Source organism: Centropristis striata, chromosome 15, assembly GCF_030273125.1.
Source record: "Centropristis striata isolate RG_2023a ecotype Rhode Island chromosome 15, C.striata_1.0, whole genome shotgun sequence".
NCBI classification, from domain to species: Eukaryota; Metazoa; Chordata; class Actinopteri; order Perciformes; family Serranidae; genus Centropristis; species Centropristis striata.
Window position 1 is genome coordinate 7,302,704 of NC_081531.1, and position 27,484 is coordinate 7,330,187.

General features: G+C 38.7%; 1 protein-coding gene across 2 annotated transcripts in view; it reads right to left on the bottom strand.

Moving 5' to 3' along the window:
* The window catches only part of uvrag (UV radiation resistance associated gene), a 144,625-nt gene that overhangs the window by 12,249 nt on the left and 104,892 nt on the right, over nucleotides 1-27,484 (bottom strand). The window contains exons 14-15 of one of the 2 annotated variants that reach the window (XM_059352328.1): nucleotides 8,491-8,582; nucleotides 5,864-5,924 (exon numbers count right to left, since the gene is read on the bottom strand). In XM_059352328.1, the coding sequence (XP_059208311.1) occupies nucleotides 5,879-5,924; nucleotides 8,491-8,582 (138 nt within the window). In that variant the 3' untranslated portion in view covers nucleotides 5,864-5,878. Of the gene's footprint in view, nucleotides 1-5,863; nucleotides 5,925-8,490; nucleotides 8,583-27,484 lie in introns of those variants that run through there. The other variant, XM_059352327.1, reaches the window with a different exon arrangement.

Sequence of the window (27,484 nt, forward strand, 5' to 3'; positions counted from 1 at the left end):
TGCAACATCTGCCATTCACTGGTGAGCTGCTGCTGATACCGGAAAAAAGAAAAACACATCAAATATGTGGATCATCTGAGGCGCCACCACCTCCAGGCCTAGAACAACATACACATTGTTTGATATCCAACTGTTAATATGTTTTGTTTGTTTTGTTAATTTCTTTGTTAGTTTCTTTTTTTGTTTAAATTGAGACTTGTGTAACATTTGTTATCATTCTGTCATTTTTATCATGTAAATGAAGGGAGAAAAGGTAATATCGGCTTCAAGAATCGGCCCAAAAAAATCGGCAGCACATATCGGGGATCGGTTAAGACTGATGTCAAAATAATCGGTATCGGCATTGGCCTTAAAAAAACAGAATCGGTCGACCACTACTTAATATACAAACATTTAAGTGTAAAATCTATCTATGTGCACAGCGACTTCCTGTTGTTCTACCAGTCTTTATGATAAGCTACCCTAAGCATTGAGTTATGATTATTTTGTTGGACAAACTTACTTTAACCCACAATTTATTTCAAAAAGCTAGTGATTGGCAGTATTCTAGACACTTCTTGAGGAGAGTAAAAGTGTAATGTAAATTCTAATAACACTTTTGGCTTTTTTTTCCTCAACTTTTTCAAGGATTTAAAAGCTGAAAATCTAAACTAGCTATCAAAACTAAAAAGCTATCATGTTGAAGTGACTTCCTTTACAAAATGAAACGTAAACATGCGGTTGGGTTGGACTAATGGTTTGAAGAGGGAGAAAAATGGAATGGAAATGGCATTATTATTCCCAACGGCTGAGGAAGAAGTGGTGTTTGGAGAACCACTGTACCTTAACAGAATATCACATGAACAGGGAAAAAGAAAATATCCCTGATTTATCCTTCCACATGATCATCTGCTATTATAAATATAGTAAATCCATAGGGCAACTGTCAGGCTTAATGTACCTTGCAAATGCTTATTTTAGAAATATAAATTTTGGATTACATCCTTTTATCTTTCACTGACGAGACTGCAGCTGTCTAAATACTGCATCCCAGAGTGTGCATCATGTAACACAGGGGGACTACCGTGGTTTTGCTAACTTTTCACTCACTATGGAGTCTTCGGGGAGGTTCACATCCTCCAGCTGCAGTGTGAATCTGCCTGACCAGGAGCTCTGTCACACCTTGCCCCCTCCCACTGTGTACGTAGTCCTGCTCCCAGGCACCGGAGCAGGATTAGGGTCCTGTGAACCTCTGCCAGGCCCTCCGCGGATGTGGACCGGCAAATGGCAGCATGTTGAACGCGTTTGCTTTGATCTCAGCAGACTGTAGAGTTTACAAAGAATTGGTTTCTGGTACTGTCTCTGTCTGCCTCTGGGTAATAGATTCACCATTTTTTCACTGCTTCTTATCCTTCAGCAAGATTAAAAAAAAAAAATCTATACTGCCCATTTTTCACCAGAGCTTGGACTGTATATATTATGACATGTTATGATGTGTTTCTGAGACAGCACTGTTTGGAAACGTATGAAGATATGATCAGCAGCTCACCGCACTGCAAAAAAGCCAACTTGTATTTTTTGGCCTAAAACAGTGATTTAAGTTGGTAAAACTTGGAAATATAAATTATTGATATTTAGGGCAATAATGTAAGTTAGCACAACAAAGGAAGCCAGTTGTCTGCTCAAAACCAAGTTGGTGAGTTGTTGTTACTTATATCTTTAAGTTGGGGTTCACAACAAGGGACAATAGTTCTGCTAACTCTTATTTCTTTGTTGTGAAATGCGGAAAAGCTGTGAAATTCGGTCATTAGCGAAAGCTAGCGGCTAACTGATGCTAGCGGCTAACTGATGCTAGCGGCTAACTGATACTAGCGGCTAACTGATGCTAGCGGCTAACTGATGCTAGCGGCTAACTGATGCTAACGGCGCTGCTTGTTACAGCTATAAGAGTAGCCATTAGCGTATCAATGCTAACTCAAAATTGTGGTCGCAACATTAGCTGACATTTCATATCGGCGTTACAATTGTGCCAATTCAGCACGTTGCAGAAGTTAGCAGAAGTAAGGATTAAAAGTTATTACAATGTAAAATGATAAGTTAGTACAACTTACAGTTGAGTTGATAAAAATCTGAATTCAGAGTTGAGCAAACTCAAAAACAAAACTTAAAATATTTAGTTTAATTGTCCAACTTAAAATTTTATCAAAGTTTGTTGCCTTGAAATTTTGAGTTCACCCAACTTTTCTTTTTTTGCAGTGCAGGCGAACAACATATAGCCCACTGTACAAGAATTACACAGTTTGAGGAAAAGCTGAGGGTGCACTACAGTTTTTTTTCCATCCGGTTTTGTGTAAAAAGTCCAAGATGAACCCGCTGTGCTCCCATGGTGTGGGTCTTGGCGCTTTGGGAAAGGCTCTCCCTGCAGACTGGATGCATGCAGAATTAGTTCTATATGGAGGGAGGAACCATTTCCAAATGTGTTCTGGAAACGATGCCCTTGGTCATATCCTTCATCACATCATCCTTGTTTGGATGCGTGGAAGGAAGAAAGAGGTGGCAAGGAGGGATAGAGGAAGCAGATTAGTCTCTCCCCTTCTCTCTCTCTCTCACAGTCTATAAGATAATTATCTGCAGCTGCCATGCAGCTTTTTTTATACATCCATATTTCATGAGCTGGGTCCCAGCGCTGGAAATTGTATCTGTGTAGGATTTTGCACACAAGGGTGAAAGGAAGACTGGAACTGATATGGGGAAAAATTGCACAACAGTGTGTGAAGAAAAGTCAATGCATAGCCACTTTATTACAAGACATTGTGAAACAGCCACCTTGCCATCTTCACTGGAGGCTTTAAGTTAAGTTTAAGGTGCAATATGCTCGGTCTTATGAAGACAAGAGGGCACATTTAATGACTTAAACTCATGCTGTTTTCTCTCTAAATTATACTACCATGCAAATATATCCTGACTTAAATTTCATCCATTGCGTCATCATGGAGCTGCTTACAGTACGGTATGTCTTGGTTTCCTGTGTCTGCTTTTCAATGCAGGGCCATATTGATAACTACAGGGAAATACTGTCCTGTAATAAGGAGTTGCAAGATAAAAGTCACTAAAAGGCAATAAAATTAATCAATGGGTTCATACGATTTCTTTGAAAACTTATGCAACATGATTCAGCCTGTGTACAGGCAGTAAAAAACGAGGCTCAAGGAGAGCGGGGTTCGCTTCCCATGTGAAAACAAAAATCAACATTACATCACATGTCATTTAGCTTACACTTTTGTCCAAAGCGACTTACAATAAGTGAAAACCATTTTTAAGTTAAGTTACATTGTTTACTTAAGTTACGTTGTTTACGTAAGTTACGTGAATCGCGTTTTTGGACGTAACTTATGTTACGTTTAACTACCTATTAACTACCTAATTTCCGGCATTTACATACATTTATTTACTGTTTAAACTGTCTTTTACAGGTACATATAAAAAAATTGGAATATCATGAAAAAGTTATACCCAGAATGTTGTGGTTTTAAGGTGTTTTTAATCAGTGAACTTCAGAGTTGCCAGTGAGAGGATGTTACCGTCGGACAGAGAACAGTTTCCCTCCTTCAACAGTAACTAAAGCGAATTAGCTGCTTGCTGGTTCATGTTTATCATGCAGAAATGAGAGCGTGAAGAACGCAAATGAGCATTTTCCTCAAATGTTGTGACTTTTCCTACTACATAAAGAGTTGCTAAATCTTCCCCCTTACACTAGTAGCAGAGCTCTACAGTGCAAATGACAGATCTCAGTGTATGTTGTTGAAGCTCAGTGCTGCTCAGCTGTAAAAAAAAAAAAAAAAAAAGGCAGTTTCTTGATTCTTAGCTGATGATTTCTGAGTCAGTACAAGGCAGCTTTTATTCCTGTCCCTGGGGTCTTGTTGTCATACAAGGAGTGTGGCTGTGGCAAGCCACTGTAGAACTGTTACACTTCCACCTCAACTTTTTTTTTTTTTTTTAAACTTCCATGCATGTGTCCACACACACACACACACACACACACACACACACACACACACACACACACACACACACACACACACACATAGCTTTAGGCTTAGCGGGCCCATGCTTTCATCTCATCTATCTTTGGGCCCTTCCACTTCCCATTAAGGAGGGGGACTGATTTGAGTGCTCAGGCTTTTCATGGCTTCTTTCCTTTCAAAACAAAAGATTATTCAATTAATGTGTGTAATACACATTTTCCCCTTTGCTGACCCTGGGAGAGGAGTGGAGATCAAAGACAGCTTTCTCTTTTATAGGGCAGTGGAGCTGAAGTCTGATGCAGACCAACACTCAGCTTTAAGCGAAGGGTTACTTACAGGCCATAAGCCTGTAGAAGGAGAGAGGCCGAGATCTAAGCATTCCACTTCAACGGGACAAAGTGGCTGCTGCAAATCTCATCAAGCACCTCTTTTAAATGTGGAAGCACTGATGACGTGCAGAGGTGCTACATTATTACAAAGCTGAGGTAACTTTTATCCAATACGTCCATAGGAATCCAGATGAGACTGTCCTGTGTCAGAACAAGAGACTTCAAAGAAAACTCACTCTTGCTAGAAAGTTATGTGAACAATCTTAATGAGATTGCAATGCCTGGTGTCGATACATCATGGATTACTGTTGAGCTTGTAGATTCAATGGAGCAAATTAATTGATTTTTATTTATTTTAAACTACAGGTACATCCTAAAAAATAAGAATATTATGAAAAAGTTCAATATTTTTTGTCAATCATTTCAGAAAGTGTAACTCATACATTATATAGATTCATTACACGTAGAGTGAAATATTTCAAGCCTGTTTTTCTTGTAATTTTGATGATTCTGGCTTAGAGATAATGAAAACACAAAACTCAGTGTCTCAGATAATTTGATTATTGTGAAAAAGTTGAATCTGCTGGTCCTGGGTCAGTGGTGGTTTGGGGCCATGTCCTCTGCTGATGTTGGTCCACTGTGTTTTCTGAAGTCCACAGTCAACATAGCAGCCATCTAGCAGGACATTTTAGAGTCTTCATGCTTCCACAAGCTCTTTGGAGATGCTGCTTTCATTTTCCAGCAGGACTTGGCACCTGCCCACACTGGCAAAGGTACCAAAAGCTGCTTTAGTGACCATGGTGTTACTGGGCTGGACTGGCCAGCAAACTGGGCTGACTTCAACCCCATAGGAGTCTATGGGCTGTTGTCAAGAGGAAGGTGAGAGACTTCAGAAGCCTGACATTTGTGTTTAAAATATCCTTTTTTTAATTGATCTTATGTAATATTCTAATTTTCTGAGACTCTGAGTTCTGTGTTTTCATTATCTCTAAGCCAGAATCATCAAAATTACAAGAAAAACAGGCTTGAAATATTTCACTCTGTGTAATGAATCTATATAATATACGAGGTTCACTTTCTGAAATAATTGACAAAAAATATTGAACTTTTTCCGAGATATTCTAATTTTTTTAGATGTACCTATAGTTTACTAGTTGTGAGATACCTCAAGGAACCTGTCGAGGACCACCATTATTTCTGCTTTCACAAATTATTTACCATATCTTACGTCAAGCTACCTTTAGAGAGTTACTCCTGGAACTGAGTGTCATGTGGACTGATGATAAAAGAGAAAATCACATGACTGCTTCCAATAGTCTGACAGGTGAGGGTGTGAGGATGTGACTGATAGGCAAGTTAGATAAATGTGGGATTTATGTTATGCTTTAATTGAAGCATTTCATGTCTCAGTTTACGAGAGAAAAGGCTTCAAGATGTGGACTCTTTCTTCTTGGACCAGTAGAGTCCTGGGGAAAAATTCCACACAGGATGAGTCTGAAGGTGCTTCACATCTTCAGTGTTGGCAAAAGATGGATCATCTTTTAATCAGGCCAATACGGTACAGTGTTTTCCCCAGGCTGACTGATCTGGCCTGGCAGAAGGGATTAGAGAAGCTGGGGGTTGGCAGCTTCCACAATTCTACCACCTATCACACTTAATTTCTTAAATGTGACACTTTGAATATTCTTTAATCCTCTTGAGTCAGTGAAATCACGGGCGCATTACTTCTTCATGATGTCACGACATAAAAAACGTGGCGACGCCGTCAGCTTCCCTCTAAAGTTCTGGCTTGGAACTCCTGGTTTTGCTTAATGATGATGACCCAAGTAACACAGAGATACGGTCAAATATATTTAGCATGAAAATAAAGAACTTATGTGTTATATTTGCATTTGCAACATTTAAAACTCATTGGGCGTTATTGTTTCCAAAGGGGGAAAAAACATAACTTTTTAAAATCAGATTTTAATGTTTGTTGCTTTTTGGTTTCTTTTGGGTTCAAAATGTTAATCCAGTAAGTCAAAGTGAAAAAATAATTGTCAGGTTACATAAATGAGATTGTGTAAAAAAAATTGAAGTATGATAGCGATGTTAAATATGTTAAATATGCATGTTACACATTTTTTTCCCCCAAGTGGCAGAAAAAAAAGTATTTAAAAAAAATAGATAAAATAGCCCAAGATTCTAAAGGGTTAAATATCTAACACCATCAGTAACTTTTACATTTATCAGTTACTTTTCTAAAGCCACTTTAACCGCTCTTCACAACAGCATTAATGAGATGAACCGCTTTCAAAGAAAATGTCATTTTTTTTCTACAAAAGATGTCACCAAATTAATCAGAACACACAAGGCCAAATTGCAAGTCACTTAAAAGCACCGTAAGTTAGTTTAAAAGGCAATTTAAAACTTTTATTTAACCTGAATCTGGTGTAGTGTTCTTTCTGTCTAAAACAAACAGGGATTGCATTACATCACATCGAACTAGGTTGAAAAAATGAAGGCAAACTGTATCATTGGTCTGTTTTAATAGGATATTATCTGGTCTAGCTCAGCTAAAAACACCAAATCTGTTGGCATGTTAGTGTTTCTTTCGTTACCAAGTTGTCTTCACTTCACCAGTCGACAGCATTGTGTATTACTAAGCGGAGGAAAATAAACTAACCAGGAGTCCCACGGTATGTGAGAGAAGTGGCAAGAGTCCAGAATGGAGAAATGTGGCATGACTCACCTGTTCAGCTGACTTTAGTTTAGATAACAGACACTTAACTGTCCTGCAGACACGTGAACTAACCACAGACACTTGCCTTGTTTATAGACTCAGAGCACTGCTGCTCAGTGAATATAGGGGAAACACCGAAATGAATATTTGCGAGCATAATGCCAAAAACCCAAACAAAAATGTAAAAATGTAATTCAGAAAACAGGAAAATCATCAGATATCTATCTATAAAAGCAAGAAGCGTCTGTGTGTGTGTGTGTGTCTAGGGCATATCTTGCTGACCGTTAGTCAGACTGACCTCAGATTTCATATGTGGCTTGCGTATGGCACGAAGGTGTGCATCCTCAATTTTGAAGATTTTTGAGTTTTTCAAAATGTCATTATTTACGTAGGACGTGTTGCAGCATTGCACTGTTTCTGATCGGACGCCTTTTAGTGGAGCTCCGCCCCATTGTGTGATAGGCCTACACCTGGTCAGTAACACAATTCACTCTGGATTTCCACCCTGACTCATCTCATCTGTAAGTCTATTTAGCCTACCTATCTTTAGGAGTTTTAAAGTGGCTACAAGGTTCGATTTTCCAATAATATTCAAATAGTTTCCAGTGAATATCAATGTTCAATGTGTATGTGCTGGATGGTGTGGTACCTTATGAAAAGTAAGTGTTTTATGGAGCTGCAGACGTTGTAGTGGTCTGCATATAATGTGTAAATTCTGTTATTTACATCCATCTGTTTGTGCTGCATGTAAACTTATTCCCTCCTATATCTGTGTCTGTATATATGTCTAACCATGTTGAATGATTAAGTTTCTTTTTCTTAAAATAACTATTTCTGTGTCTCTTTATATCTCAATGTACATCCATGTATTACCAAATATACACTTTGCATATTAACACTACGCAAGAGTATTACACCTCATTGTTCATCCCACTTTCACACACAACCTCATTTGGCCATGATTGAATAATCTAGTTAATCTCCCACTATACGAATACATACTTTCTACTGGCACTGCACTAGTAATGCTAAATTGTAATAAGATACTTAGGCATTATATCCGCAACACCTGTTGGGATATTTCTTGTGTTGTTTGTGTTGATTTTGTATGTTGTTGGTTGGTATTATTGGTGTGTAGGCATGTGATTTTATGCTTTCTGTTAATGTGGTGGGTGATTAGACAACATAAAAAACAGCGTCTATTTTGATAAGGGTAACATGGATCATAATAAATGACACGGCATCATAAATAATGGTCAACTGCCGAAAAACGAAAGTACTGAGATTATTTCAAACTTTGATTGATCCCTGTGTGTGAGTCGACTGAAGCAAACTGAGTGTAAATGCAGATGAGTTACTTTTAAACAGCAGATTTTTTTGCCTCAGTGACATCTGAAGAAATGTTTGGGGTGTACAGTGTGTTTGTGGTACTTACCATCGGACCAGCAGTCCATGCTCCAGAAAGTTCTTCAGGTTGGGTAGTGTCTGCTGCAGGTCCGGGGTGGTCAAGCCATGTTGATATCTCAGCTGCAAGAAAAAGAGAACACATACTGTATCATTTACCTCAAACAACCTCCCACATCGTACATCCTACAACCCAACATATAGTGTGTGGCGGGTTAGCACCACTGCGAATCATTTGGACACGTATGCACATTCTCCATGTTTGGATGTCCTTTGGAGAAGAAAGAATACCACCTACAGGAGAGGTTTAAAGTCTACATTCTTTCACCATGACACGTTTCTGCTCTTCCCTTCAGGCCATTACTCATCCGGACAGACAATGGGCATCCTTCCCTGATAACAGCTAACGCCGCTAATAAGTAAGGTGTGTGGAAAGACAGGGGGATGAGATGCGGGTGGCAAGAAAAACCAAACTCGCTGTCAAACATCTGGACGAAATGGGGCAAAAAGAGCACATTAGAAAGCCCATTACATTCTCCCATGATCTCTGCCTCTCTGTTCAGCAGACCCGCTTCTAAATCTGGCCTTGAATGTTCCCACACTTGTACCACAGTGCTTTATTTCATGATGATAGAATAAAATCCAGTGAAAAAAATAAAAAAATCAACAAGGGCCACCTTGAAACTCAAGCTCCGGAGCCAAAATGTTCTCGTCTAACAGTTGAGGGATGTCACAGCGAGCCAACTCTTGTCCCGGAGAGTTTATTTAACCTATATTAGTGAACAGCAGAGGAGCATCATGCCGCACGTCCAGCGTATATCTCTGAGGCCCCTCTGTCACACACACTGCCTGCACCAGCTGACATCTGTTTTGTTTCCACTCGGGTGCCACGGCAACCACTCTGCCTTTCACACACACACACACACACTTGGGGTGGTGAGGAGATGAAGCTCACATGACTCCGATATATCACTCATATATGCTCACGTAATGGATGAGTGACATGATAATAATAGAATTTCAGAGAAATGAATCTTTGAGCCTCAGAGGTTAAAGGTCACATTTCTTTGTTTTCTCTTTAACAGTTAAAGGAGGAGACAAATGGCTTCCAGGGTATCAGCAGCCTCCAAAACACATCAGTAACTGTTTTCCTGTGATCATTATATGCGTTATATGCCTTATATGCCCATGCAAAACTTGATTAATGGCAAGAGGAGGCATAGGAGGAACACACGTATACACCATATGTACATGTGTGTCACATTTCTACTCGTAAAACACCAAATGCCATGCTGTCTTAACAGCTCCTGGGAAAATGTGAACACTGCATGGTGCTAATAATTACTAAATCAATCAATCAATCAGACTTTATTTGTATAGCACTTTTCATACAAGAGAGATGCAACACAAAGTGCTTTACATAAAAAAAGGAGAAAATAATAATAATAAAAAGATAACGAAACATACCCCACCCACTTCATCCCACCCATCCTATTAAAAGCAAAGCACAAACTGAGGAACCGAGGAAGCTCCATCTCAACATGGAGCAGTGAGGAAACACTGGAGGCAGGTTAGAAATAAATTAGATAAAGAATAAAGTAAGATAAGATCAAATAAAATAAAATAAGATAAAAAAGATATACATAATAATAATAAAATAAAAAAAATAAAAAAGTAAAAGTCGATAATGACAATGGAAAGTTATATATATATATATATATATATATATATATATATATATATATAAAATAAAATACAATGCTAGATAAAAAAGATAAAAAAAATAATTAAGAAATAGAGCATGACATTGTATATATAAATAGACTAATAAATAGTAGCAAATAAATAAATAAATAAAAGAGAAGATGTAATAACACTAAGATGCATGAGCAGAAAAATCTCTAAAAATGGTTCAGGTAGATAAGTCTTAAGTTTGCTCTTAAAAATATGGACAGTAAATGATTAATTCTGTCCAAAAAGATCTATTTAAGTTATCTAATTAAGTTATTTCCCCAATATCCCACGTGTACCAAAGTGTTTACATGTCTATCAGTGTTCCGGTTTGTGTGTGTTCTGGCCTCAAGTGGTCTGCATCTGTTAGGGAAGCCATAGTATCAATATCAGGAGGATTTTATCAAAAGAAGCTCAGATTGAAGGAGTGGGACAAGGGGTGTCGCCTCAAAACCCAGATGGTGATGGAATGGTCCAAAAGCTACGAGAACAACACAGAGATCCATTCATGGCCCAGTGTAAACCTCAGGCTCTGACCAGATGACGGTGCTGCGCTGTCCACAGGCCCAGCTGAACGGAATCGGGTTAGAAGCAGTGGGCCAAGATCAATAACACCACCAGTTTAGAAACAGAAAGAACATAGCAACATTGGGCAGGAGGGGGCTGACTTTTTCTGTGGCCAGATGCTAAAAAAAGGAAAAAATCTCAATCGCATGGAAATCTCAAGGTTATGGTCCGCAAAGTATGAATCAGAAATCGTGAATCAGATATGAGCAAAGGATAAATATTATGGCTTCGGCGAAGGTAAACAGCATGTGTTGGATATACTGTATGCTTTCTTTGATTCTCAGTCAGAAGGCGTAACAAAATGCTATCTTTAAATTCCATTACTTGGCCCCAGCTCTGAAGTGTGTGTAATAACTACGCTGCGTGTCTGACAGGAGCCCTATGTCCAATTACACGGCTGTATGTCAGAGAGCGTGTGGGAAGCAGAGAGCTAAGAGTATGAATGTGCATTTGTATGTGTCCTCCTCTTGTTTTCCTCATGTGAAGAGATCTTGCCGAGCGTGCAGCACACAGAAACTGGATACGAGTGAAGACAGGAGAGTGATGGGTGACATCACTAACTTGCTCCGAGCGCGCCAGTTGTGTGGGATTAAAAAAAATAGGGAGGATGTTACTGGCCCGTCCAAGACTCTTAACTCTATAATATATGCGTCCGACTAGCCAACACCGAAGGAATCGAAACTCTACCTGCTTGCATGTTCACTCAGTCGTTGTCAAATCTCTGCCAGTGGGCACCAGCAACACTTGAGCTAAGTGTAAGTAAGTAAGTAAGAAAGTAAGAAAGTAAGTAAGTAAGTAAGTAAGTAAGTAAGTAAGTAAGTAAGTAAGTAAGTAAGTAAGTAAGTAAGTAAGAAAGTAAGTAAGTAAGTAAGTAAGTAAGTAAGTAAGTAAGTAAGTAAGAAAGTAAGTAAGTAAGTAAGTAAGTAAGTAAGAAAGTAAGTAAGTAAGTAAGTAAGAAAGTAAGAAAGTAAGTAAGTAAGTAAGAAAGTAAGTAAGTAAGTAAGAAAGTAAGTAAGTAAGTAAGTAAGTAAGTAAGAAAGTAAGAAAGTAAGTAAGTAAGAAAGTAAGTAAGTAAGTAAGAAAGTAAGTAAGTAAGTAAGTAAGTAAGTAAGAAAGTAAGTAAGTAAGTAAGAAAGTAAGTAAGTAAGTAAGTAAGTAAGTAAGAAAGTAAGTAAGTAAGTAAGTAAGAAAGTAAGAAAGTAAGTAAGTAAGTAAGAAAGTAAGTAAGTAAGTAAGTAAGTAAGTAAGTAAGTAAGAAAGTAAGTAAGTAAGTAAGAAAGTAAGTAAGTAAGTAAGTAAGAAAGTAAGTAAGTAAGTAAGTAAGAAAGTAAACTTTATTTATATAGCACCTTTCACAGACAGAAGTCACAAAGTGCTTCACATGAAAATCATAAACATAACATAAAAATGTACATGCAAGTTTTAAAAGACCAAAACAACAGCAATTAAACAACCATAGCAGTCCCAAAACAACTAATCAAAAGCCTGAACAAATAAAAATGGCACCACTGAAGGAATTGAAACTCTACCTGCTTGCATGTTCACTCATGCGATTGTCAAACCTGTGCCAGTGGGCACCAGCAACACTTGAGCTAAGTGTGTGTCTGGCAGCAGAGCAGAGCCACCAGCGCTGGGTGACTGCTGCTGCTCACTGTCTCTCTAATGAGATGTGTTAAACACATTCAGACAGTTTGGAAGAGTGAATATTGCAGACCTAGAGCTGACCCAGCCTCAGCCAGCCAGACTCTATCAATATTCATAAACTGGTCTGGCCCTCCCTGGTGGAAGCTGCATTAAGTTTCCCCTCAGAGTGCTCTGCATGTGTATATATGTGTGCTGCTCATGGCCTTCGTCCTGGGAAGGCATATATCCTGGACGCTAGCTGTCTAATACGCAAACATCAACCTCCTCCCTTCTTCTCTGCTCACTCACTCGCAGGAAAACATTAATGACCTCGGTCGTGTCATCTGGGGGAAAGAGAACACAGAAGAAGAAATGTGTGAGGCGAACTAACGACATGAAGCTGTGTGTCGTTTCCATTTGGAGGCGCCTTGGAGGCTTTGATGGTAGGAAACAAACAGCTGAGCAGGAAGGTTTAGATTCTAGTCTGTGAACCCAGACTGGTCTTTGGGAGTGTGTTGTAACTGATATGATGTGTTGTCGATTGCACGCGGTTCAAAAACACAACAAACTGATTTCTGTAGCAATCAACATCAATTAAATCTTATGAATATTTTCCAGTGTTGTATGTGGAAATCGAGGCCGATCATGTGGTTTCAGACTCGATCGGCAAGAAGAAAACCAGCAACACAGCAGCAGTTTAAACTGACGCGAGAATATGTCTGCAGTCTGGTATGTAAACTGGGAAGGTGAACATTTTATTTGTAATTATTACTTGATTGTTCAAGCTACCTCAAAGAATGTGTGTTAAATGATGGATCTGTTTCTTCGCTCTTCTTCATTTTTTTAATGTTTTATAGAAGAATCGGATCGAAATCAAATGACTCGGACTTGGACTCGGGGGCAAAAAATCCTGATCGGGACATCCCTAGTTGTATGTAGTACACGTGAACAGCTTCATTCACAAAATAAGAAGCTTCATGGCGCCACTAGTGCTAATATAAGGACAACAGATGGGCATTTTTTGATGATTATTAATGTTAAAGTTTTAAACCTCAATACACAACTTTGTTGTTGGCTTCACAAGTAGTAAATAAAAAAGAGAGCCATGCGAGAGACGGAGTGAGAAAGAGCCAACAGTGGTTAAGAGAGCTAGTGAGTGAACAAGAGACACTAAACTTTATATGCTTCATGGGAGTTACATCGTAAATCAGAGACAAATTACCATCAAACACTCAGTACATCGTTTCTTTTAAAGACAAATGTTCTGGAGTTTTCAGTCTCTTATTTCATTTCCCTTAGTGTTTATTTATGGCATCTAATTCAAACACCAGAGTGAGAAACAGCAAACAAACCCGTGTTGTTACTTGTTTGTGAAAATGCTTTTCAAATTTTAAATTGCATTTATTTTTTCCAAATGTCATCGCTCTATATTGCCTAATCTTGACGGTTCTTCAGATGCGGCTTCAACACAAATGGGAATGTAATGAAAGTAAGGTTGTTAGTATTTGTTACACTACTGATGTAATGCAATACTAGTAATGCTTTCTGCCCAACATCAATAATTTCCGAGTCCAAACCAGTAAAGTGAGAATCTCAGATTTTTTTTATACAAACGAGGAACAACCTCAGAGTGTTCCTATGTCAACAACTCCAGACCAGATCATACAAATTGTTCAGAATCAGTCCACTTGAGACAGCTTGTCATTCCTGGTTTCCCTTTCATCCATCATTGTGATGAATGCTGGTGGAGTCCTTTGCGTGCTTGTGCCGATGTGTATGGAAGAGTGCTTTCAAGCTGCTGGCCACGGGGTTCTTTGTAATGGGGCTAACCAGATCGTGGTGAGAAATTCCCAGGGCCCATTGAGGACGGCTGAAAGGTGAGAGGAGTTGTATGGGTGGAGGGGGGGGGGGGGGGGCCCTTTCACATGATGACATAGTGAAACAGATCCGGCCAGGTCTCCCAGTCGCTGCTCACACCTTTGTGTCTGGACACTCCCTTCCCTGTTTAGCTATTCTACAAAACCCACTCAGGGCTGCAGAGACTGCCCAGCATGTGTAGTGGGTAGGGCCGGGACTTTAAAGGCGATTAAAATGCGTCAATTTTTTTAACGCGTTAATTTTTGTGTAATTAATTAATCTTAATTAACGCGTTAAAAAAATTGACGCATTTTAATCGCACTTATTTTTGCACCGCGGAACGTTTCTCACTGGATGAGTTTCAGGCGGACCGATTATACTGGAGCACCAACTAGCGTTGATGAGTTCAGACAACAACAAACCACAGTGAACATGAAGGAAGAAGCTGATGAGACCTTTGGTTGGCCCCGTGGATGATGGGACATTTAGTTACTAAAAAGCAACGGATGGAAGCGTCGATAAGAGCATGGTTGGGTTGCTATGCAACAAGGAATTCACATATCACCATAGCAGCACATCCAGCCTCAAGTATCACCTCAATGCTAAACATATAGCAGCTAGCGGCTAGTGTGGTAGCTAGCGTGGATTGTGTTTTACTTAAAAAACCAAAGTATTCTAGTTTACAGAAGGTCTACCTACCTATAGGCTACCTGGATTTATGAAATGTACTATATTTCTAAATATGCTATTGCTACACTTAATGGCAAAAATTGCACTGGTCTGTTGGACTTCAACAAAAATAAACAATATTTTTGTTGCTTAAGCTTATATATTCAGTCATTATTCAATGGTATACTAAAAATACATGTGAAAAAAAATACTTCTCACTGTTCTCAGGTCAAATATTTATATGCGATTAAAATGCAATTAATTTCGATTAATTAATTACAAAGCCTCTAATTAATTAGATTCATTTTTTTAATCAAGTCCCGGCCCTAGTAGTGGGCAAACAGTTGCTATGACTGCAAGCTTTGGTATGAGTCTATGTGAGAGCTTAGAGGTTGAGCTCCCACTGACCCGTCACATCTGAGCATTTGGGAACTCATCCTCGTCTATCTCAAAGATAAAGTAACAGCCAAAAGAATGCAGCAGTGTATACAGTCCCAGCCTGCCAATCCACTGGAGCCATGACCACACATAAACACTCAAACTGTCTAGAGCCGGCGGGAACCAGTCAGTTTACAGTACATGCCACCCATCATTTGGCAAAACCTGCTTGTTTGCCCTGAGCTCTGTACAGGGGCTAAACAAACACAGCCTGGCTTATGCTACGTATTACTGTTTCCCTGGGTTTGTCACTACTAATCACCCTCACATCAGACCACGAATGTGGGCGGGCTGCGGAGAATATTGAGGTTGATTGCTGATGATGTGGTGTAGGAGGGTGGCCCAGGTAACAAAGCTCCCCGCCTTCTACACTACGAGGTCCCACTCGTCAGCGCAGACGTCCCACCAGTTCAACCGGTGCACGCTATTAGCATCGTCTGACTAGCGCTCTTCCACGTCACTGGAGATGGGCAGTGGAAGGAATCTGGGACGCAGGATATATTCATCAAGAGCGTTGCGTTTCATGTGTCAAGAGGTTAAAAAGTCTCCAAATCAAACTCTGGAGTATCCTGTGCATGTCTGACCTGCATCATGAACAATTACTAGTGATTTATAATCAGCAGGCTTTTGTCCACTGGGGTACAAATAGAAATGGTTATTTTACAGGTTTTACATACTCCCCAGGGACGATAATCAGTGAGCTCATTAGGTCCTATGACAGGGGCTGACCAGGTGTTCCTCCCTCCGCCATCCCTCTGGTCAAACTGTGGAGCGGATACTTCAGCAGAGAGCGTGAGGCTGACACAGACATCAGTCTCCAGGCTCAGACCTCATGTGTAGAGAGCTGGAGCTGTGGGAGATAACCTGCCACTGATAATATTTCAGGGCTGCGTCTCTTTTCATTAAGATGACTGATTCATGAACAGCTTACATACCGGTGCATGAAAAAAAAAAAAGCTGTAAAAACAAATAACATTACATGAGCTGAATGATAGCTTGACCTAATAAAATATCCTGCAGCGAATGATGAACATTAATGTAGACGAATGTGTTATGGTGTAATGGAACAGTTCCATCCAGTACCATCATTTCTACGGATCCCTGCAGGAAGTGCTATAAAGACTGTATGCTGGGTTGTTAATTATTAAGCCAAAGCTAACAGTGTTACAGTGACTGATATGCCAAACAAAGCGATCAGCTCAATGAATAAACCAGGTTTTGGAAGTTGGAACACACAACAAGAACTGTGTAGGGATTTAGGGAGACCTAGTATCAGAATGGAACGTATAATTATGTTTTCATAGTGTATAATCAAGTGAAACTAATAATTGTTGTGTTTTTGTTAGCTTACAATAAGCCCTTCATCACAACCTAGGGGGCGGGTCCACTTCCGCAGAGCTGTTTGTACAGTTTTGCCCAGAACAGACAAACCAAACATTGGGCCTCATTCACCAAAAACATCTTTTTAAGTTTTTTTCTGAAGTTTATTCTTCAGAAAATTCTACGTCAGATTCATGAATGTGTTCGTAAACTGCAGGATTGTTTGTACATGTATTCTTTAATGATGATTTCCATTTCCTCTGAAGTTTAACCCTCTGGAGTCCGTCTATTTATTGAAAATACACACGCTTTATTTACAGTAATAACTTTATTTATATATGATATGTAGACAAACTGAGAAAGCCAGTTGAAAGTTCAATCAAGTTCAAGTTTTCACAGTGTGACATTAATGTTTCTAGACCATTTTTAAAATGTAAATTTTCTTTCTACAATGAAAACTATTACTATTTTTAATTTACATGCAAATAGACTGTTTTGTAGTTTTATTATTTATTATTATATCTGCTGTTTTTGTGTGTATAAATGGTTAAAAAAATGGTACATTTCCTTAGAAACCTGTGTCTTTTGTTTGTATTTTGGGTTCCTGGCAAATTATACTTTGTTAATTAAAATAAAATGAAAAATCTGACTGATAGCCAAGTTTGTGTGGAGAAAAAGGAGCCATGCATGTGATGTAAGGACAGACTGAAAGATGCTAAACAGAGACAGAAACTAATGCATAGGAGGTTGACAAATTTCATCCAAAATCTCCTGGACTTCAGAGGTTTAATGGGTAAGCCAATTGAATCTAAACAGAGTAGGTAAACACCTCACCAATTCCCTTATAAGGACATGAGACTGCAGTACCGCAAAATCGCTTCTTAAGAATGGTTAGTAAATGAGGCTCATTGGCTCTAAAGGGGGCCATTCACATTTTTACATTACCTAAAGGCCACCATTGATTCTCAGACACGCTTGGAAGCAATCTGAGACCTCACCACTAGTTGCCGCTATATCTTAAACCCTGCTTCTTTAAAACAAACCATGCTCAGTTACCTTTAAAATATGATACATCGTGCTAATGAGTTCAATGAAATAGTGAAAACTGTGTTAGATACTAATGTACCGTACCATTACCTAATGTTGCATTCACTTTTATTTGGACCAATATGGGTGGTAATGTCGATGGGCCATTCCTCAAAGATTTTAATACATGTAATTTCAAGTGAGACGTGCAATAAAATGGCCAATAACCAACAGTTTCTTGGCTTGTGAGAGCAGTATCTTGGCATCTCCGGTAGTCCTCTGGAGCCGTTTGGCTGGCGCATGAAAACCACACGCCCCACACAAAGTTCATGTCTTATTTTCATGATAAAACTTAGAGCTATTAATGCTAGCCAAGTATTCGCCTGCAGATGATTCCTTCACACTAGACTGCAAGCACCAGATTTCCTAAAGGCAGCAGGTGAAGTTTTACTCCTCTCATTATTGTGGTCATTAAATTTATGTATGCATGTTCCCTTTTTAATCCTCTCATTATGTTTCTTTGTTTTCGTACAACCAACTTGCACAGTGGCACATCGATTCAATTATCTTAAATTCATGTTTACAGCTACGTGAGCCGCACACAAGCTCAGGATCTTTTTTTTTGTTTGCCAAGAGATCTGATGTAGCCAACTTTTGGAAATCCAGCTTTGAGGAAATAAACAAGTCATTCACCTCAGTGGGCTGATATGGTTAGTTAGGACGTACATTAGAACACAGAGAGTTTCTGTCTGATCTATTGTTTGGACGTTTCAATAAACAGTCGGACTCGTCCAGGAGAATTACATTACTGGCGTTATCTTTTGTGGCCAAGCTGCAAATCCAGACCTCACAAGTTTTTGTGTTATACAGTATATTTACTTTAACCCAAAGCCTACAATATAACTGAACTGTGCTTGACCTTGGGTATGGGGAATAAAACAATATACATTTTATTTACTTCTCACCTTGCAGTTGACCCAGAAACCGCGTTACCATGGCAAACGCTTTTTACCATCTCACTTGAACTGTATTTCCCCTTTGCAGTGTTTATAGCTATGAGCAATGGACAGAAATAGTAAAAAAAAACTTTGTGCCGCACAAACAGAACCTGTGGAGAGTTTCAACATTCAGACTGGAAAGTCATACTTCATTTCACTTTTTTTTTTTTTTTTTGTTGTTGTTTTTTTTGGTGTTATTTTTCTCCTCTCTCTTGTAATTATAATTATTAGTATTATTGTTACTCATGCACGCTCTTTTTTTAATTATATATATGTATATTTTTTTTAAATATTATTTACATTTTAACTTTCTCTGCCTAATAATGACACATACTATTTATTATCATATATTAATACTTAACTGCTAGATCTATAACTGAAACACACACGCACAATTTTCACTCCCTGTCTGTCTATGTTACTGTATTGTATTATTGCACAATAAACATAAAAAAAGACTGGAAAGTCATATTTAAATGTGACATTCTGAGTAACTTGTGCAATTTAGTTGTTACTTCATTTTAGTTGCTCATATTAGGATACAAAAAAGAACATATCGACCCTATGCAAAATAAATGAGCTGACAAATGTTGATTAACGCATTAATGAAGAGTCTGGAAGAGGTCTAAATAAGGGCTAAACTTTGGCAAGAAAAAACTGGCAAAACCATTTTCAAAGGAGTCTTTTTCACCCCAAGATATCAGAATGAAATTCAGTCTTCCTTTTATCCATTTTTACAAGCTATCGGCTGGAAAAAAAACGGCGAAATCGTGATTAATGACAGCAAATTGTGCAATTAAATACTTAATTTTTTAATTGATTGACAGCCCTAGAAAGAAACCAACCAGTAGGTCCTTTATTTTTGTCAAAAAGAGAGTGAGATCCTTCAGTTTGGTTCATGTTCATGTCTGTGGCAGTAACAGCTGGAACAGAAATGCCAGGAACAAATTGCAAAAACATTAATTCTGAACACGAAGGTTGAAAACTTCCATACATACTGAAACATTTACTGGGACACATGTAGCCAAAACAGCAATGTTTGGGGGCGATAATGTACGGCTCAAAAAATACCCCCAGAACCACTAATGTTGTCCATGGTAGTTATATACAAAAAAAGGCTCTATGGAAATATGGTGTAAGATTTGACTTTCTGGTCTTATCAGCATTTTCTTTAATGTATTTCGCCTTCGACTCCGTTTGATTTATATTACACGGCTTCCCTTCCTCTGAGCAGCTCTTTCTAGCTCACTGGTGAATTTGAAATGGTTGATTATGTTGGCTACAGCGCTGTGCTGCAATGATTCCGCCCATCTGGCTTATCGCGGGCACATAATGAAACTGGCTCCGTACAGCCTTCACTCATCCACTAAATAAGTTACAGTGAAATGTTGACCAGGAAGCATACAAAATGGCCGAGACAAAGCGGCTACAGATGGAAGAAGAATGATTGTAAAAATGTTTTACAGGAGAACGAGAATATCGGAATAATATGTTTATTCTTATTGCTCCTTACTGTTCTTATTTGATGTGTGTTTTTAGCTTTTTAGATCCTGTTGTTATCCACTGACCTGCTGTTTTTAGATTTTACATCGGACACCAGTAGGTGAAACTCACATGGTGCAATGGAGGCTCAAAAACCTCAACAATCATGTGGTACAGCGCTGAATATGAAATCCAAGTTGATTAATCACTGCAGCCTTTCATGTGTCTCAATAAATATACAGAGCAAGGCTGAAAAGTTGTTTGAGTCTGGCTACAGTCATATAATTCATTCACAACAGAAATTCACTTCCCTTAAACAGAGCAGTTTTCTGGCCTTGAATACGTGCCACGGTCATCATCATCCAGCCTTTAAGCCAAACTGGGAATCTGGATTCATAAACACCACAGGCGTTTGCTTACCACGGAAAATATCTTCCCACATATTCATAGTGTGAAGAATCCCCGCTGTCTCATACATGACTTGCAAAGATATTTCCTTATTTTCTATGCTGAATTTTGAGTTAAGTTGACAAGTTTTTATTTCTTAACATTTTTCGCTTCGTTACATTGGTGGTAGACTGGGCAGAAAATGCCATATTGAAATGTTGACATTTAAATTAAATGACTGGGGCAACAACCTAAAGGTTAGAGCAGGGGTCTCAAACTCAAATTGCATGGGGGCCGCTGGAGACAGTATCAAAATGACCAAAAAAAGACACAAAATTAGTAAAAAAAAGACACAAAATGACAGAAAAAAACAAAATTACTTAAAAAAGACACAAAATGACCAAAAAAGACACAAAATTGCTAATAAAAAGACAGAAAATGACAAAAAAAGGCACAAAACGACCAAAAAAAGACACAAAATGACTGAAAAAACACAAAATTACTTAAAAAAAGACAGAAAATTACTAAAAAAAGACACAAAATGACCCCAAAAATACACAAAATTACTAAAAAAGACACAAAATTACCCCCCAAAAAAGACAAAATTACCAAAAAAATACACATACATTACATTACATAACATTTCCACTTCTTCCGGTACCAACAACACGGCAGATAATAAACGGTCCGGTAGCAGCTGCCTTTCTTTTTGTTGACGTCGTCATAGAAACAAGTGAAACAAAGCTCCAGCTTGTGTAATAAAAAGACCTTCCACACACAACACGGTAAAGTGCCATTCATATAAAACTCACATTAAACTTTCATATCAAGGTGGGGGCCACAAAATATTGTCACAAGGACCACAATTGGCCCGCGGGCCACGAGTTTGAGACCCATGATTTAGAGAAATGATGGTTCATCCAAATGGCCCCACTTCAAACCCTCCAAAGGGAAAACAAGAAGAGAGAAGAAGGGTCAACAAAGTATCACATAATTACTTCTGTGGGGAGTTTATTTTGAATAAAATGTTCAGAGGAAGTAAACCTCCAACACAAGAAACTTTATCGGGACTCTTAAGCTCCAGGGATTGTACGATAAATTCATTTCAAATTAAATACTCGGGCAAAAAGAATAGAGCTGAAGCTCTGGAGTCCACCCAGTTAAATGTGTATTTATCACCCATCAGACAGAAGTCGGATCGGCTCTTTCAAGTCGTGTTTAGTCAATGTTTACTGGTTGATAAGGTGCTCCCATCCATTCACGCAATGTGTCAACACAAGCATTAAAAAAGAATAACGGCTGTCAGCAGTCTGAGATTAAAATAATAAATTACACCTCAATAACACCTGCTTAGTTTGTTTGTGATCAGAAAAAAACAGAACAGATTTTGGAGGTTGTTGGAAAACAGATAAAAAGGGTTTTAGCAACCGAAACCCTTTGTTTATGTATGAGGAAGTTTATGAGCAACAGTAGATGTTTTTGCACCAGTGGAAGTTTCTCATAATCCTAAGACCGTTTTCCTCTTTATTATGTCCGATCTGCAAGAACTACAAACTAGTTTAGTTCTTAGACACCATATAAGGGACTATTTTATTGCAGAGTAAGCACAAACAGTGAGTGACATGGACAGCGATTCGTCCAGAGATGGAAGTGTTTTGATTGATCAAACACAAAATGGCAACATCCATTTTTACCAAAAAACCTGGCCATGTAGACAACTTCACCACAAAACAAAAACTACAGCTCATTTCAGAGTATGTAATGGTTAACGTATGGTCCGATATGCGGAACAGAAAAAAAGGCTTGAAGCTCTGTGGGAGCTCCCGAGTGGCCGGTTCCTCTCCGCAGGGTTCCTACAGCTTAAGGAGAGCTAGATTTAAGACTCAAGATTTATGTCACTAGGAATTCTATTTCAGACAAATATTACAAAAAAAAAAGTTGCCTATTTTGATAATTTACAATGCAAGATCAGAACAATATAATAAAAAAATCCAATGTTTTTTTAAGACTTTTTTTTTTATCTGGAGGAACCCCAGAACGGCTTGGTCAGAAAATACCTAGTAAGAACTTTCAAAAGGGACTAGCATGACTGAAATGTTCACATGTTAATACTTTATGGCTTTTATCAGCCTCTATTATCTAAAGCAGTGGTTCTCAAATGGGGGTACGTGAAGGCACTCCATTGAGATTTTAAAATATACATTTAAAAAGGTAGCCTACATGCAAAAATCCTTTAAAAATAATTATTTAATAAATGTTTTAGGAAAATATAAATATACATTCATAAAATGAATTATATATTCAACAGGCTATTCAATTTCATCATCCTAAAAACCCAGAGTTCCCCCCCATACCAGGATGGTTCGACCCAACCTGGCATCACCTGTCAATCACTTGAAAACTCAAAGATGGAGTCGTGGTTGAAGCGTAGCAGTTATAGTTTTAAATGGTTATATGCTCACTGTTTTTACTACATTAGTTTGAATCACTACATTTTAGCAATAAAAATATTTGCAATAAATTTGAGTTTGAAATAGTTGTTTTTTTTCAAATGTTTGAATTTTGTATGTGTTTATCAGTTCCAAAGTTTAAAAAAATCAGACACTGGAGGTACTTGGCTGAAAAAAACATTTCACACATCACTGAACATCACTACATCACTGAAAAAAGGTTAAGAACCACTGATAAAGGTCTGTAGCTCAGCCTATAGAGGCCTGTAACACATACAATCTAATATTAATAACATTCTTGCAAAAATAATTAGAGCAGAGCTAAAAATTAAATGTCTAGTGTTTGAAAGGGAGTTCTAAAAGCCTAGAAAAAAATTGCTTGTCAGCTATCCCACTAAAACTTCAAGTTGATTTTGTGCTCCAAGCAGGTAAAAAAATAGCAACTTTGACATTCATTGCCTTGCAGAGTCCTCTAAAGATGTGCAAGACCTAAAGCCTTTCACTTTCACATACGTATCCACACCTCTAGACGATCAGATAGCAGATAGTGGAGCAGTGTGTTTAAGATTATGGTGTTTAACTAAGTTATTGACTTTAGCAGCAGCCTTATCACTGTAAGATGCTTAAGAACAAAAGCAAACTCAACACTCGTGTCCATGGGAACTGCCTGGCTGCATACTTCATACTGCACGTTTAAGCACTTCCCTAACAGCTGAAATGTAATATTCTTTCTACTTCCTGTCTCTGTTGCCATTTCGAACAAGCGTGTAATAAAACAGTTTTTAATATTGCATACTGAAAGTTCTTCCACTTCATTTAACATCCTTTAGCTGTGCTCCTTTGACTCTCTCCGCTCCGTTCCGTCTTGTCCACACTGCGGTAATGTAATACAGGTGTGGTGCACTCACTGTGCCTGAGTTCAATTCAAACGCTGCCCTAATTCAAACCAGATTCTTCCGTCGCATTACTTGTTGTTATACTTTGCGGAGTATCGTATTGCCGCCAAATTCAGTCAACAGATTTACATAATTACGGGAAAGGCTGTGTGAGATGAATAGGAAATTCAGTTAGAGAGACCACCGGTGACAAGAGACCAATGTTAGTCTCCTCTGACCCCAATCACTGCAGGGAGGTGGGAGGTGGGTACGCCATGCCTACGGTCTTAATAAGATCCCTTCATCATGTGCTTATTTAGTCTCTGTAGGGCAGGGGTGGGCAACAGGAGGCCCGGGGGCCGCATACGGCCCGCACCCTCACTTGAAGTGGCCCTCAGTACAACTTAGGGTTGTCAAAAGTATCGATACTCAAAAAAGTATCGATACTAAAACGTTGTATCAGGATACAATACTCATTTTCAAAGAGTATCTGAAGCTTGTTATCATAGTTGCAGTTTCTTTTTGCACAACTGTTTTTTTATTGCACTTTTTGCACTTTTATGTGAAGCACTTTGGTGCGGCTCAGCCGTCTGTAAATGCGCTATATAAATAAATTTGACTTTGACTTGACTTTGACTATAAATATTTAACCTATGGTTCTGTTAATTTTTACATGTTGCATTTTTCTTGTTAATAAAAATATTTCTGTTAAATTTTGGGGTCTTTGTTTTTATCCTTGTGGTATCGAAAATGGTATCGAGTATCGAATATTTTCCCCGAGTATCGGTATCGAGTTGAAAATTTTAGTATCGTGACAACCCTAGTACAACTACATGTATTTGAGCATAAAATCTTAAAAGTGCAGTGTAAAAATGCACAAAGTTACTTCTTGCAATTAATGTTGGTCTGCTGTTCTTGCACTGAAGAAAAAGAAATTACAGTAAGTGGTTATTTTTTATTTGCTCCAAACCTTTTGTTTTCCTATTTATACTGGTATACACTGCGCCTCCCCAGGGAAGACCCAGAACACGGTGGAGGGATTATATCTCTCTCCTGGCCTGGGAACGCCTCGGGGTCCCCCAGGAGGAGCTGGACGTTGTGGCTGGGGAAAGGGGCGCCTGGAACGCCCTGCTTAGCCTGCTGCCCCCGCGACCCGGCCCCGGATAAGCGGACGAGAATGGATGGATGGATGGACACTGCAAATTATTTGGTTCTTAAGATAAAACAAACTTAGATTTAGAAGTGTTAGATAATTTATCTTGTTTTAAGAGTTAATTTCTTATTTTAAGCGTTCAACATGCTTATTTCTAGATTTAATCATCTTAATTTAAGAAATCTCGTCCAGTGAAATTATCTGTCCATGCAGCGAGATCATTTCCTTCCGATTTAGTGTTTTTCTCTTGTTTTGTGCACGGTCCTATATGTGGCCCTGTGGTAGTGTCCATGAAAAATTGTGGCCCCCTGCAGCATTTATGAAAGAATGTAATTCACTGCCTAAAAATATCAAACTCACCACTAACATAAAGCAATTCAAAATATTAATAAAACAGTATTTATCAAAATAAGAAAACATGGTATATTTATATGTATGTAGTATATTTCTATAGATATATGATATGTGTGTTATTATAATGTATATGCTGTAGAACGAATGTGTATATGCAACATATGTATTATGTGTTAGTAGGTTTGGAATGATGTATACATATATGATATGTAGAAATGTGTGTAATATGGATTCATATGTGAATAATTTTTGTTGTGTTTTGTCTTTTTTATCATGTTTTGTGTTTTCAACTGTATATTTGATACTGTTGGACCCCAGGAATAATAGCTGTGGCTTTGCTGCAGCTAATGGGGATCTTAATAATAAACTAATTAACTAATAATTTAAGTTGCCCATCCCTGCTGTATGTGCTGGTCAACTGGGGAGGAAAATGAGTATTGTGTGCTACAGTGACACCTATTGGACGAGCCTCCATCCTATAGAGGGTCCTCAGGGCTCATAATGACCCTCACCACTGTCACACTGGAGCCGAGCTAATGCTGGAAAGTAACCCAACACCCTCGGAGGTAGACCCTGTTTGTGAAGTCACAACACTGAGGTCAACTTCCTGTTAGCAACACTGGCATGCAGCGCCATCATCAATCCTCCATGGCAGCTCCTCATAAGGACCTGTGGTGCCAAATGAGGCACACCTAGGAGAATATGCTAATTCTCTGCTTTGTAGATTCAAATCAAAGCACACGGAGCTTGTTCTTGAGGGAAGCCACAAACGTTTGTGGTCGGAATGGCCAATGGTGCCCAACAAGATGTGTAATGGGAGGGAAATGGGAGGATTGCCTGGACTCGGCTCAGGTCTGATGATGTCTTTTCCTTACTATGGAAAGATACATTAATGGAGAAAACTGTTCCGGAACAAACACCACAAACTCTGCCCTGCTTGTAGTATTGCCTTTTAAATAAAGCTGCCAAATATAGTCGTTAAAACATTATTTTAATTTAGCCAGAGTCTGATCACACTCATTTTATTATTTGGAATAAAAGTGTTGTGGTATTTTACAAGGGAAATCTTTTTTTATATGTGTGTTGTGTTTCCACAAGGCCCCTAGGAAAATAGTGGGCCAGAGAGGAGGATGAATATATGGTTTGTGGGCAGGTGCCTATCCTGGCTTGGTGCTGCCCACAGTTTCTCTCCCTTCCACTCCGTGTGAATGGGCATATTATTTTCACTCGGTTTCCTCTTTATTTTGCGGATGGCTTTACGACTGAGATTTTCTATTAGTGTGGATTGGAGGTCACAGGGAGAGCCTGGGCTGTGTGCATTCCTCTTCATCTGTCTCAGTTACTAACTTTCAGATGTATTGCTTTCAGCGTGATGGTTGACGAGAGCTACTTATCCAAATGTCTGCAGTTATTTTAACAAGTCAGGAGTGTGAGTGAGCCATAACAAGAAATGAAGAATGAACAATAACCGATCTGGAATTCCGTTTTTGGTTGTTTATCATGATTCCTCACTGCGTGGAAATGGCAAACATTTGCATCTGGCAAATAACGTTATAAACCTGTTTCAGCTTACTTCATAAAAGCAATTTGTCAAGTATGAATACACCGCTGATGACAGTAAAATGACCATGTCTGGCCTACAGTCCAACTGACTGGCCAACTACAAGCCCTATCAAAACAGTAACCAGAGAGGCCCAGATTAAAGCTTAGACTTCCAATATTTCACAGAGTTCAAAGGGATTTCCAGACAGATCCTGCTGCTATTCCACCAGGATAAAATATGCAGCATCAAACTGCGATGTGGAGGAATTTGAGTTGCTGCGGATAAAAGTATAAATTGGAAAACGAGAGGTCTTTCATATATCCACATGGTGAAGGATTTAGCTACATGTATCACATGCAATATACCGTACGTATGTTTATTGAATGTACATTTATGCACGCACTGCAGATTTGTACGATTTTTGTTTTTTCGTGTGGATCTGTGTAAATGTGTGTTTGTGTGGGAGCCAGACGGAGCCATCAGGATAAGGTTATGAACATATTAAGTATTAGCAGGCATCCTAGTTGTAAGCTGACAGATCAGGTATGCCTG